The sequence below is a fragment of the Bubalus kerabau genome, chromosome X, assembly GCF_029407905.1.
Source record: "Bubalus kerabau isolate K-KA32 ecotype Philippines breed swamp buffalo chromosome X, PCC_UOA_SB_1v2, whole genome shotgun sequence".
In the NCBI taxonomy this organism is placed as follows: domain Eukaryota; kingdom Metazoa; phylum Chordata; class Mammalia; order Artiodactyla; family Bovidae; genus Bubalus; species Bubalus kerabau.
The window spans coordinates 164,823,552-164,835,960 of NC_073647.1; the positions used below are offsets into that span (position 1 = coordinate 164,823,552).

A 12,409-nucleotide genomic window follows, 5' to 3' on the forward strand; every position below is an offset into this window, starting at 1 on the left:
CTGGATTTCCCCTGATGCCTGCCCATTCTGCGCCCGGCTCTCGTGCCCCAGGTCGTCCAGTCTCCATGCGGGGCTGGCTGCCAGGCTCCCTGAGCCTCACTGCCCTGCTTGGAGCCAAGCCCACTTACCCGTCTCTGGATATCCAGCTGGTACTGGAACTCCCTGTTGGGCAGTGGCTTTCGGGTCCTGGGCTTTTCCCACTTGATGAGGCAGTGGGACTCGTTGCAGTGGACGGTGATGTTGTCGGGTGGGTTGTACTGCTCTGTAACGAGACCCCCGGAGACACCTGTGATGCGGAATGCCTCCGCTGGTCCACGGAGGGGAGACCCCTTTCTGCCATCCCGACAGAAACAGGAGCTCCCGACTTCACCAAGGAGGGAGCAGGTTCAGAGATTGGAATCATTCATCTATAAGCCAAGGGCTGCTGGCTGTCCCCAGGAGCTGACAGACAGATGTGGGAGCTGGGGTTCTTTCAGACGCTCCAAAAGGGACCAAGATTTGTGGCCTCCAGAACGCTGAGACAATACATTTCCACTGTTTTAAGCCTCCCAGTCTGCGGTCATGTGTTACGGCATCTCCGGGGATCTCAATGCAGACGCCTACACAAATTCTGCCCCATCTGACTAAGCAGTGGTTTTAAAGTCCGGGTGGTCGTTCTCACCTATTTCCTTTAACAGCAAAACCGAGTCGAAGAACTGGATTCCGGTTTCTTGGCTGGTACCGTTAACCAGGAAGTAATTGTACGATGTTAATCCCGAGAGGTCTCGGAGGTGACATCCCACGTGGGTCCCCGAGTCCTTCAGGTAACAAGGACATTCCCTCTCGATTCGTTTCCTGTCGGATCCCCAAACGTTCAGAGAACCGTCAGGGCAGTTTTCGCTTCTTCGCAGCATTCCTCAGGGCTGTCTACGTGAGGTCAACACTTACTGCGATCGGATGTACAAAAAGTACTGGACGTCGTCGGGAGCCGCTCGGCCCTTGGCCCAGCTGCAGTTCATGAAATCCGCATCGTAGATAACACAGGAGAAGTTTTGGGCAGCTGTGCCCTCCCCACCTGGGAAGGGATGGGAAAAAACAATGATGTTTAAAGAGGGATGGACCCGATGGCTTCGTGGTTCCAAGAAGAATCAATATCAGTCCTTCTCAGACTCTTCCCAAAAAACAGAAGAATACGTTCCAGGGACTTAACACACACCGTGGCGGATACAGTTGACAATACTGTATTGTCCACTTGAAATTCCCTAAGAGAAAAGAAATGAAATGAAAAGACACTTGGTCCCTGGAAGAAAAGCTATGACCAACCTAGAAAGCATATTAAAAGGCAGAGACTTTAGTTTTGCAACAAAGGTCCGTCTAGTCAAAGCTATGGTTTTCCCAGTACTCATGTATGGATGTGAGAGCTGGACTATAAAGAAAGCTGAGTGCCAAAGAATTGATGCTTTATGAACTGTGGTGTTGGAGAAGACTCTTGAGAGTCCCTTGGACTGCAAGGAGATCCAACCAGTCCATCCTAAAGGAAATCCGTCCTAAATATTCAATGGAAGGACTGATGCGGAAGCTGAAACTCCAACCCTTTGGCCACCTGATGCAAAGAGCTGACTCACTGCAAAAGACTCTGATGCTGGGAAAGATTGAAGGCGGGCAGAGAAGGGGAGAGCAGAGGATGAGATGGGTGGATGGCATCACTGAGTCGATGGACATGAGTTTGAGCAAGCTCCAGGAGTTGGTAAAGGACAGGGAAGCTTGGCGTGCTGCAGTCCATGGGGTCACAAAGAGTCGGACACGACTAAGTGAATGAACTGAACTGAAGAGAGAAGATCCCCGAAGGGTTCTCACCACAAAAAAAACAGACGCAGCAGAATAGAGACGTGAACAGCTCAACTGTGGTCATCGTTTCGGAAGGCGTGCATTGAAACAGCAAATGTGGGAAGTCCCTGGCGGGCCACCGGTTAGGGCTCCACGCTTTCACTGGTGTGGGCCCGCGTTCCCTCCCCGGTCAGGGAAGTCCGATTCCACAAACCGCAAAGGAACAGCCAAAGACAAAAGCACCCAAGTGACAAAACAGAGCCAACAAATCCTCAAATCTACACAATTCCTGTGTGTCGAGTATATCTCCTGAACAAGGTGGGACGAGGGACTCTGAACGCTCGTGGGGAGCAGAAGGGTCACCCGCCGTGTCTTCCCTACCTGGGTTAGTGTAGACCAGCGTTTCTGAAAGCCGTCTCTGGTTGATATGAACTTCAACGGTCAGCGTGACTCCCCCGTGGAGAGAACAGTCCTGAAACGTGCACTGACATTCATTGTCTTCGACCTGAAGAGACGCAACCGGCCCGTGGGTTAAGACCCTGTCTTCTTTCCTCTCATCCTCATGCCGTTTGCTCCTACACGGGTCACGACATCCACCTCCCTATGTGAAATCTCACCCAGGTACCTTCTTGGAGAAGAGGCCCGCTAGCAAGGTTCAGAAAGTCAGTGTTCAGAGCTCACCTTTTTAAAAAAAAGTATATATATATATTTTTTTAATTGGAGTATAATCGCTTTGGGCTTCCCAGGTGGCTCAGTGGGTAAAGAATTTACCTGCAATGCAGGTGACACCAGAGACATGGGTTCCATCCCTGGGTCAGACAGCTCCTCTGCAGGAGGGCATGGAACCCACTTCAGTATTCTTGCCTGGAGAATCCCATGGACAGAGGAGCCTGGTGGGCTGCAGTCCATAGGATTGCAGAGAGTCAGACATGACTGAAGGGGTGTGCACATAATTGCTTTACAATGGTCTGTTAGTTTCTGCTGCAACAATGTGAATCGGCTGGAAGTATACATATGTCCCCTGCCTCTTGAACCTCCCTCCGAACCCGCCTAGAGCTCACCGGGGATCTTGTGAAAATGTACAGTCTGGTTACACGATTCCCAGTTGAAGTCTGGGAGCCTCTAGTTCTCACAAACTCCCGAGGGATGCAGCTTGGACTGTTCTTTACACCCTCATCGCTTTACATTTTTTGGAACCTCACACTCCCCCCAACCTTGTGTTTTTGGCCACGCCATGCAGCCCGTGGGAATCTTAGTTCCCTGACCAGGGACTGAACCCACAACCCCCGTCTGCCAGAAGCTCAAAGTCTTAACCAGCAGGGAAGTCCCCACACCCTCTTTTATGGGATTGACTTTTCTTATATCACAGGCATCATTCTCTCAGGAGTCTCATGGTTAGACTGTATCCAAGTCAGTAGGTTTAGTCTGTCTCCATGTAACAGGCGGAGCGAATGTTTCTTTCTTTCTCAGGATCAAGTCTAGCTCGTGGGCCAACTGAGCGAAAAGAACGTGGCCCCCCAGGGAGTCAGCGTACTGAATACATCCTGGACACGAGGGTCATGTCCCTGGTGCACCAGGAACCATGACTTCCTAGATGTATCCCCAGGTCACTCTCGTGCTTTTGTGTCTCATGCTTGATGAGAGCTCGACAAAGGATCGCAACGGGGCCTGTCCAATCTACCTCGTTGTTGCTGCTCAGTGGCTCAGTCGTGCCCGACTGTGACCCCGTGGACTGCAGCTACGCCGGGCTTCCCTTGTCCTGCACCATCTCCCGGAGTTTGCTCAAACTCGTGCCCAAACCACCTTACCTTTTTCTTAATCACCCCCTTCTCCTTGTGAATCAGCACACATTCCCCAGAGCTAGAGTTTTCCTTGCAGTCCCAAGTCAGCTTCGTCGTCTGTGGGTCAAACTTCACATTTAGACTGGCGTTTGGCTTCACGGTTGGAAGATCTGCAAGACGTGACCTCAGGAATCAAGAAACGCCCCTTTTCCCAACTCCATGCCCACTCAAGCAATTCGCCTCAGGTCTTGCAAGCAAAGATCGGCGTTGGGGATCACTGCCAACCACCCCTGTCAAATCCTCTGTGTCCCCTACCCTCTGTCCCGTCTCTCCCTCCTGCCCCTTTCTCCAAGTGGAGACGCCTATCCTGTATAGTCACTAAGCCACGTCTGAGTCTTTGTGACCCTCTGGACTGTAGCCCGCCAGGCTCCTCTGTCTGTGGGATTCTCCAGGCAAGAAGACTGGAGTGGGTTGCCATGCCCTCCTTCCTGACCCAAGGATGGAACCCATGTCTCCTGCACTGCAGGTGGATTCTTTACCACTGAGCCACCAGGGCAGGCCAAGTGGAGACGTCTACTGTGAAAATAAATGAAGATCAACCGAGCGAGGAGCAGAGGCTAGTTAATCCCATCTCGTGACGGGCAGAGAGTCAGGCACCAACAGGCGTGGCTATGCCTATAGGCTTGCCAACAAAGGTCTGTCTAGTTAAAGCTATGGTTTTTCCAGGAGTCATGTATGGATGTGAGAGCTGGAGTATAAAGAAAGCTGAGCATCGAGGAACTGACGCTTTTGAACTGAGGTGTTGCAGAAGACTGTTGAGAGTCCCTTGGACTGCAAGGAGAGCCAACCAGTCCATCCTAAAGGAAATCAGTCCTGAACATTCATTGGAAGGACTGATGTTGAAGCCAAAGCTCCAATCCTTTGGCCACCTGATGCACAGAATAGACTCATTGGAAAGGACCCTGATGTGGGAAAGATTGAAGGCGTGAGGAGAAGGGGACGACAGAGGATGAGATGGTTGGAAGGCATCACCGACTCGACGGACATGAGTCTGAGCAAGCTCCGGGAGTTGGTGATGGACAGGGAGGCCTGGCGTCCTGCAGTCCATGGGGTCGCAAAGAATCGGACGTGACTCAGCGACTGAAGCGAAGTGATAGGCATGCATCCCAGAAGCTGGGGTCAGGGGAATGGGGGGAAGCAGAAAGAGGTCAGGCACATTCAGATACTCACCCTGCTGCTCCTGGGTGAAGAGCCATGCGGAGTCAAGCACCATAGAGAGGAGGACCACCGTCGCCAGGAGACTTCCGGGGCTGCCCAGACGACGCAGAAGCGCTGTGGGGAGAGGAAAACCAGCCTGCGTGGGAGTCTTGATGTGGACGCCAGTACTGTTTCCCCAGGGAGATGGGGAAAAAAGACCAACAACACAGGACTCTCTCCAAGGTGACGGTCAGCATGGGCATGCTGGCCCGGCCAGCAGCTTGGGTCACTTGCTTATACTGGTTCAGCCTCTGTCCTCCCGACGCAGGGGGCCACGGTTTCCATCCCTGGTCGGCGTACTAAGATCCCCCATGGTACACGGTGCAGCTAAAAAATAAATTAACTAAAAAGACAATTTGAAAAAGAGTTCAAAGTGCATGGGCTTCCCAGGTGGTGCTATGGTAAAGAACCTGCTGCCAACACAGGAGACGCAAGAGATTCTGGTTTGATCCCTGGGTCGGGAAGATCCCCTGGAGGAGGGAATGGCCACCCACTCCAGTATTCTTGCCCGGAGCATCCCATGGACGGAGGAGTCTGGCGGGCTACAGCCCTCGGGGTCCCAAAGAGTCGGACACGACTGAGCGACTTAGCACGCACAGAGTGCATGATTCCAGTCCTATGACTTTCTGGAAAAGGTAAAACTATAGTGGAGTGCAAAAGGATTGATGATGCTTTCAGACTGTGGTGCTTGAGAAGACTCTTGAGAGTCCGATGCACTGCAAGGAGACCCAACCAGTCCATCCTGAAGGAAATCAATCCTGAATATTTATTGGAAGATCTGAAGCTGAAGCTCCAATACTTTGGCCACCTGATCGGAAGAACTGATTCATTGGAAAAGACCCTGATGCTGGAAAAGATTGAAGGCGGGAGGAGAAGGGGACGACAGAGGATGAGATGGTTGGATGGCATCACCGACTCCATGGACATGGGTTTGGGTGAACTCCGGGAGTTGGTGCTGGACAGGCAGGCCTGGGGTGCTGCAGCCCATGGGGTCTCAAAGAGTCGGACACGACTGAGCGACTGAACAACAGCAATGGAGAGAGAGAAAGCATCAGTGGTTGTCAGGGGTTATGAGAACAACAGGGATGAACAGGTGGGTGGAGGACAGGAGATTTTAGGGCACTGGAAACATTCTGCTCTAATGATTGATACCTGCCATCACACATTTGTCCAAACCCATAGACGATCCAACAGCAAGTCCAATTCAGTTCAGTCGATCAGTCGTGTCCGACTCTTTTCGACCCCATGGACTGCAGCACGCCAGGCCTCCCTGTCCATCACCAACTCCCAGAGTCCACAAAAACCCATGTCCATCGAGTCGGTGATGCCATCCAACCATCTCACCCTCTGTCGTCCCCTTCTCCTCCTGCCCTCAATCTTTCCCAGCATCAGGGTCTTTTCCAATGAGTCAGGTCTTCGCATCTGGTGGCCAAACTATTGGACAACAGCAAGACTGACCTCTAATGCAAATTATGACTTTGAGTCAAGAATATTGCATCAAAGTTGCTCCATCAATTGTAAGAGACGGTCCAGACTGATGCTTGGTGTCCATCATTGGGGAACTAACTGTAGGAGGAAGTGGGTATGCAGGAATTCCCAACACTTTCCGAACCTCATGTTTCTGCAAACCTACACTCGCCCTAAGCAAATAAACTTGACTAACATTAAACAAAAAAATTTAGGGACTTCCCTGGTAGTCCAGGGGTTAAGACAGCGAGCTTCCCACGCAGGGGGCTCAGGTTCCGTCGCTGGTTGGGGAACTAAGATCTCACATGTCACACATCTCGGGTAAAAATGTAAAAATTAAAAAATTAAACTTAAAAAAAAAAAACTACCTACCAAGGTACCGTCCTCTATCCCCCACAAAGCCACACTCTATGGAAAACACCTCATCGCCCAGCTGGGTTTGGGGTGGCAGGTGTGGACGTGCCCACAGTGGTTTTTAGGTTGTGCTTTGCTGGTGGCTCAGGCGGTGAAGAGCCCGCCTGCCAACGCAGAAGACTCGGTTTCGATTCCTGGGCCGTGAAGATCCCCCTGGAGGAGGGCGCGGCAACCCGCCCCAGCGTTCCCGCCTGGAGAATCCCACCCACGGACAGAGGAGCCCGGCGGGGCTCCCGTCCACGGGGCCACCAGGAATCAGACCCGGCTGCTTTGGGTCGTGGTGATTCCTTTCCGGTATTGCTATCACTTGCAATGTGCCTTTCCATTCGTCTACAGCGCAAATGTCCATTTGTCTCGAGCCGAGTTCTTGCAGACCCTCTCCTCACTTCTGTACTCCCAGGAATCCCATCCTTTGCAAATCTCCATTTGTCTCGAGCTGAGTTCTTACAGACCTCCTCCTCACCTTTTTGTGCTCCCAGGAATCCCATCCTTTGATCTCTGTATCTTTTCCCCAAGGGCTCCCCCTCTCTGTCTCCATTTTACTGGGCACGGTCGTATTTTCCATCATGTCCTTGGGTTTATGGAGTCTACCAGTCTCAAGCTGGCTTCTGTCTCTTGGGGAGTTCCTTTCCTGGCGGTTGCCATGACAAATGACATGGTTTTTTGTTTTTCCTCCTTGCCTGTTTCCCTCCATCCCTCCCTTCTTTCTCCCCTTCCTGCATCCCTGCATCGTTCCTGTCTCCTTCCATCTTCCCTTCCTCCCTCTGGTCCTCACACACCGTCCCTCCACTCAGCAGCAGCTCTGCTCCGAGGACCTTGCATCTCAGATGCACATCTAGTTCAGTGCCTTCAGGCTCCAGTCCCCACCCAGGGGGCTTCGTCCACCCTCCCCTGAGGCTCTCGGACCCCCTTGTGGGACCCACCAACCCGCAGACTGCCGGCCTGCGTTCTCCACGGCATCCCATTCTTGGCCCACATCTCCCCTCTGGCGACACAGGTGTCTACACAGGGGAGAAGCTCCTGGCTCCCGTGGGCGTCTCCACCAGCAAAGACCCCCCACGTCCCCACACCCCAGCTACCCTCGCATACCCACTCTCCCTGGGTCATGTCTCAGAGACCCATTCATGTCGGTTGCGCTCTGCTGACCCTGCACACACTCCAGACCAGCACCTCCTACTTAGTCGCTCAGTCATATCTGACTCTGTGAACCCGTGGACTGCAGCCCGCCAGGCTCCTCTGTCCGTGGGATTCTCCAGGCCAGAACACTAGAGTGGGTTTCATGCCCTCCTCCAGGGCATCTTCCCGACCCAGGGATCGAACCTACGGCGTTTCCTGCACCTTCTGCTTCGCAGGCAGATTTTTTTTTTTAAACCGCTGAGCTAGCCGAGAAGCTCCCCACCCCACCCCGTGACACCCCCAGCGTCTCTGCTAACGAGTCCCCTGGGCCTCCTACATTTAATCCTCTTCCGCTTTCTCTTCTCAGACTCACTCAGACCATCTTCATTTTCACCAGGTCCTCCCGGCCGGATGCCAAGCATGGAGGACCACAAACATCCTCCCTCAAGGACAGGGACGCCTGTCCGTCAGCACACCCGGGGACAAGCACCCAGCCTCAGATTCCTGCCCACCCACCTTCAACCTCGTCCCCTCAGGGAACCTCACTTGCCATCACAGAGGGGAACCAAAACCAAACCACCCACCAGACCGGTTCCAACTTTCCCATCTGACTGTCATCTCCTGTTCCACTGTCCCAGGGACCGTCCCCCCGAGACCCTGCCCCACGCAGACTTTGTCTTTCTCGGGGGTCTGCTGTCTGATCCCCACCTGTGGGGGAGGCTGCTTCCTGCAGCGGGGAGGGGGTGTGCTTGCCTGCCCGCGGCACCCCGGAACCTCTCCGAGAGGACCTTCCTCAATCCACACACCCCCACGGCTCTTGGTGCCTTGCCTGGATTTTCACATCTGCAATTTGCGAAATGTCTGCGGTCTGAGCTTTGCTTAACGGGAGATGAGGGGGATAGGCCGTGGGTGCAGGGCGGGGCGGGGGAGGAACCGCAGCCTGACCCGTCTCCCCAGCACCTGTCTTACCAAGCTCCCTGAGTCCAGCTTTCTCCTCCGCAGGGCATAGCATTGTACTGGCCTCCTGGTGGTGATGGGGGGTTGAGACGCAGAGGGGGTACCCACGTGCCCCCCAACCCACCCGACTCATCAACACCCTTCACCCCAACTTCCCCACTAACTTTGTGTGCACTGAACTCCCGCCGGCTTCCTGCTCATCGTGATGGAGCAAAAACCAGAAACTGCTGTAAGCTTGACTGAAAAAGAGTTCTCGTATACCACAAAGGGACACAGAAACCCACCCCTAAAAGCTGCTCCCTTTAAATCATCAGTTCATTGCAGACCCGGGCTCTTGGTCAAGGACTGTGAGAAAATCTCCAAAGGAGACTCTGCAATGAGCGTGATGTATCGTAGCATTGGAAAAGGCTCTTGAGAGTCCCTTGGACTGCAAGGAGATCCAACCAGTCCATCCTAAAGGAAATCAGTCTTGACTATTCACTGGATGGACTGATGCTGAAGCTGGAGCTCCAATCCTTTGGCCACCTGATGCGAAAAACTGACTCATTGGAAAAGACCCTGATACTGGGAAAGATTGAAGGCAGGGGGGGAAGCGGGCAAGAGAGGATGAGATGGTTGGATGGCATCACCAACTCAATGGACATGAGTTTCAGCAAGCTCCGGGAGTTGGTGATGGACAGAGAGGCCTGGCATGCTGCAGTCCCTGGGGTCGGAAAGAGTCAGACACGACTGAGCGACTGAATAACAACATGATGTATCTTATTCAGCCAATCCCTGATTTAATTGTCACTTCCATCTTTCGAGGCACTTCCAGGAGCCTCACAGAAGTGGTCAGAAGACTGAAATCCACAGAAATCTCATTGCTGTTTCACTTAATTTTGCCCTTTTTTAAAAAAAAAAAAATTCAGGCTAAATTCACATGGGATGCAAGCCTGCGCGCTCAGTCGCTAAGTCGTGTCCAACTCTTTGCAAGCCCGTGGACTGTAGCCTGACAGGCTCCTCAGTCCATGGGGATTCTCCAGGCAAGAATACTGGAGTGGGTTTCCACTTCCTTCTCCAGGGGATCTTCCCGAACCGGGGATGGAACCCGCGTCTCCTCCATCAGCAGAAGGATTCTTTACCACTGAGCCACCAGGGAAGCCCCTTTGTACGACTCAGCGACACTCAGCACATCCACAACCTTCCCGTCTCCCCAAGGGAGACCTGCCCCCTGAGCCGACAGCCTCCACCTCTCGTCCCCCAGCCCCTCCGACCACGAACCCACTTTCTGCCTCCATGGACTCGCCTGCGCGGCTTTGCTTCCTGTACATGGAATCGAGTCGTCCCTTGCTTTTTTATGCCCGCTTTCTCTTCTTGTTTTGGTAACCACCAGGCCTCGCTTTCTTTCCCCATTTAAAGATTTCAGTTTTACAACCCTGTAGGAGGGCCCGACACCGTCTTTCAGATTCAGGACACGCCCTGGGGAGGGGGCTGGGTAACCGGGAGGCCGGTCCAAGGGGGACCCTTGCACGAGCTTGCCCATGGAGCTCACCGTGCTTTTGGGCGCGCCAGAGAGTGTGTGAGTGAAAGTCGCTCAGTCATGTCCGACTCTTTGCGACCCCGTGGACTATACATATACAGCCAATGGGATTCTCCAGGCCAGAATACTGGAGTGGGTAGCCTATCCCTTCTCCAGCGGATCGTCCCGACCCAGGAATCGAACCAGGGTCTCCTGCATTGCAGGCAGGTTCTTTACCAACTGAGCTACACAAAACGCCATGCCAGTGTCCCAGGCAGCACCCGTAACCGCGACGGGCCCCCATCACTGCAGAGTACACAGGTCGCAAACCCACGTCTCGTTCCAATCGCGACAGGCACGGGCTGGCCCAGGGAACTCCGAAATCTCCCACCCCAACCTGGCCAAGTCCCCGGGGGTGCATTCGGACCTGAGAACACAGCACCCACACGCCACCCCTCATCCATCACCCTGTCTGCCTGGGCACCCTGCATCCGAAAGGCTTCCGAGGTGGTGCAAACGTTACAGACTTCGCCTGCCCGTGCAGGAGACCCAGGTCTGACGCCTGGGTCAGGAAGATGCCCTGGAGGAGGGCATGGCCACCCACTCCAGAGACTCCCCTGCAGAATCCTGGAGAAGCCTGGGAGGGGGCTACAGTCCACGCGGTCGCAGAGTCGGACACAACTCAAGGAACTTAGCAGACAGAGTAGCACGTTTGTTCTGACCCACCTGGCGCACCTGCCGTCAACGGCAGCAACAAAAGCAGGGAAGTGGCACTTTCGAGGACCCCGGGGGTCAAGGGGGACCGGGTTACACCCCTCCCTGCCGACACACACGCCCCACGCTCGAGTCTGCCAACCTGCGCTCCCCATCGCTCTCCTGCCAGGCTTCCACGTCTGAGCGCCCCGACGCCTCTCTTCCTCATCCGAGAGTGATGGCCGGTGGACGGCACGACCAGACGCCGTCAGCTGGGTTCCTGTTTTCTGCTCCTCGATTCCCTCCCCTTGCCACGCCTGCCACGAGGAGGAACTGGGACAGGCGAGTCCTCGGGTCTCCATACCCCCCGCCCATCACTCGCGTGGAGAAGGTCGTCTTCTTAGAGTTGGACCAAACGCTTCACCACATCTTCTCAGGTCAGGGACCAGGTGGGCCTGGTCTCACTAACCATTTTTTTTTTTAATTGGATGCTTTGACCAAACTGTGGTTTTCCGTAGCTGTGGGACACAGGGTTCTCACTGCGGCGGCTTCTCTTGTGCAGCGTGGGCTCCAGGGCCCCCGGGGTTCAGCAGCTGTGATGCATGGGCTCAGCTGCTCCATGGAACGTGGAGTTTTTTTTCCCTGATCGGGTATCAAACCCCTGTCTGCTGCACTGGCGGGAGGGTTCTTTAGCACTGAACCCACCTCAGCAACCATTTTCATCACAAGAGGGTGGTCTTCCCAGGAACTGGACCAGAAGGTTCCCCAAGTCTACTCACATCCAGTACCAGGTTGGTCCCCTTATCTCAGTTCAGTTCAGTCGCTCAGTCGTGTCCAACTGTTTGCGACCCCATGGACTGCAGCACGCCAGGCCTCCCTGTCCATCACCATCTCCCGGAGCTTGCTGAAACTCATGTCCATCGAGTCCATGATGCCATCCAGCCATCTCATCCTCTGTCGTCCCCTTCTCCTCCCGCCTTCAATCTTTCCCAGCATCAGGGTCTTTTCAAACGAGTCAGCTCTTCACATCAGGGGGCCAAAGGACTGGAGCTTCAGCATACGTATGCGTGTATCCCCTCTTTATTGGATTTCCTTCCCATTTAGGTCATCACAGAGCCCTGAGGAGAGTCCCCTGTGCTATAAAGTAGGTTCTGACTCATTATCTACTATATACATAGTATCAATACGCATACTTATCGATTTATCGTATATGCAAATACATATAAGGATCTATTACCTACATAGCATCAATATGGGCTTCCCAGGTGGCGCTAGTCATAAAAAATGTGGCTGCCAACGCAGGAGACGTTAAGAGACATCTCTGTGTCAGGAACATCCCCCGGAGGAGGGCATGGCAACCCACTCCAGTATTCTTGCCTGGGAGAATCCCACAGACAGAGGAGCCTGGCGGGCTACAGTC

The 12,409-nt window shown here is 53.8% G+C and overlaps 1 protein-coding gene across 1 annotated transcript in view; it reads right to left on the bottom strand.

Moving 5' to 3' along the window:
- Positions 1-12,409, bottom strand: part of LOC129638586 (granulocyte-macrophage colony-stimulating factor receptor subunit alpha-like) — a 36,636-nt gene that overhangs the window by 13,292 nt on the left and 10,935 nt on the right. The window contains exons 2-7 of the mRNA XM_055563127.1: positions 4,818-4,919; positions 3,615-3,757; positions 2,188-2,311; positions 928-1,054; positions 662-834; positions 129-262 (exon numbers count right to left, since the gene is read on the bottom strand). Coding sequence (XP_055419102.1) covers positions 129-262; positions 662-834; positions 928-1,054; positions 2,188-2,311; positions 3,615-3,757; positions 4,818-4,860 — 744 coding nt within the window. The 5' untranslated portion in view covers positions 4,861-4,919. The remainder of the gene's footprint in view (positions 1-128; positions 263-661; positions 835-927; positions 1,055-2,187; positions 2,312-3,614; positions 3,758-4,817; positions 4,920-12,409) is intronic.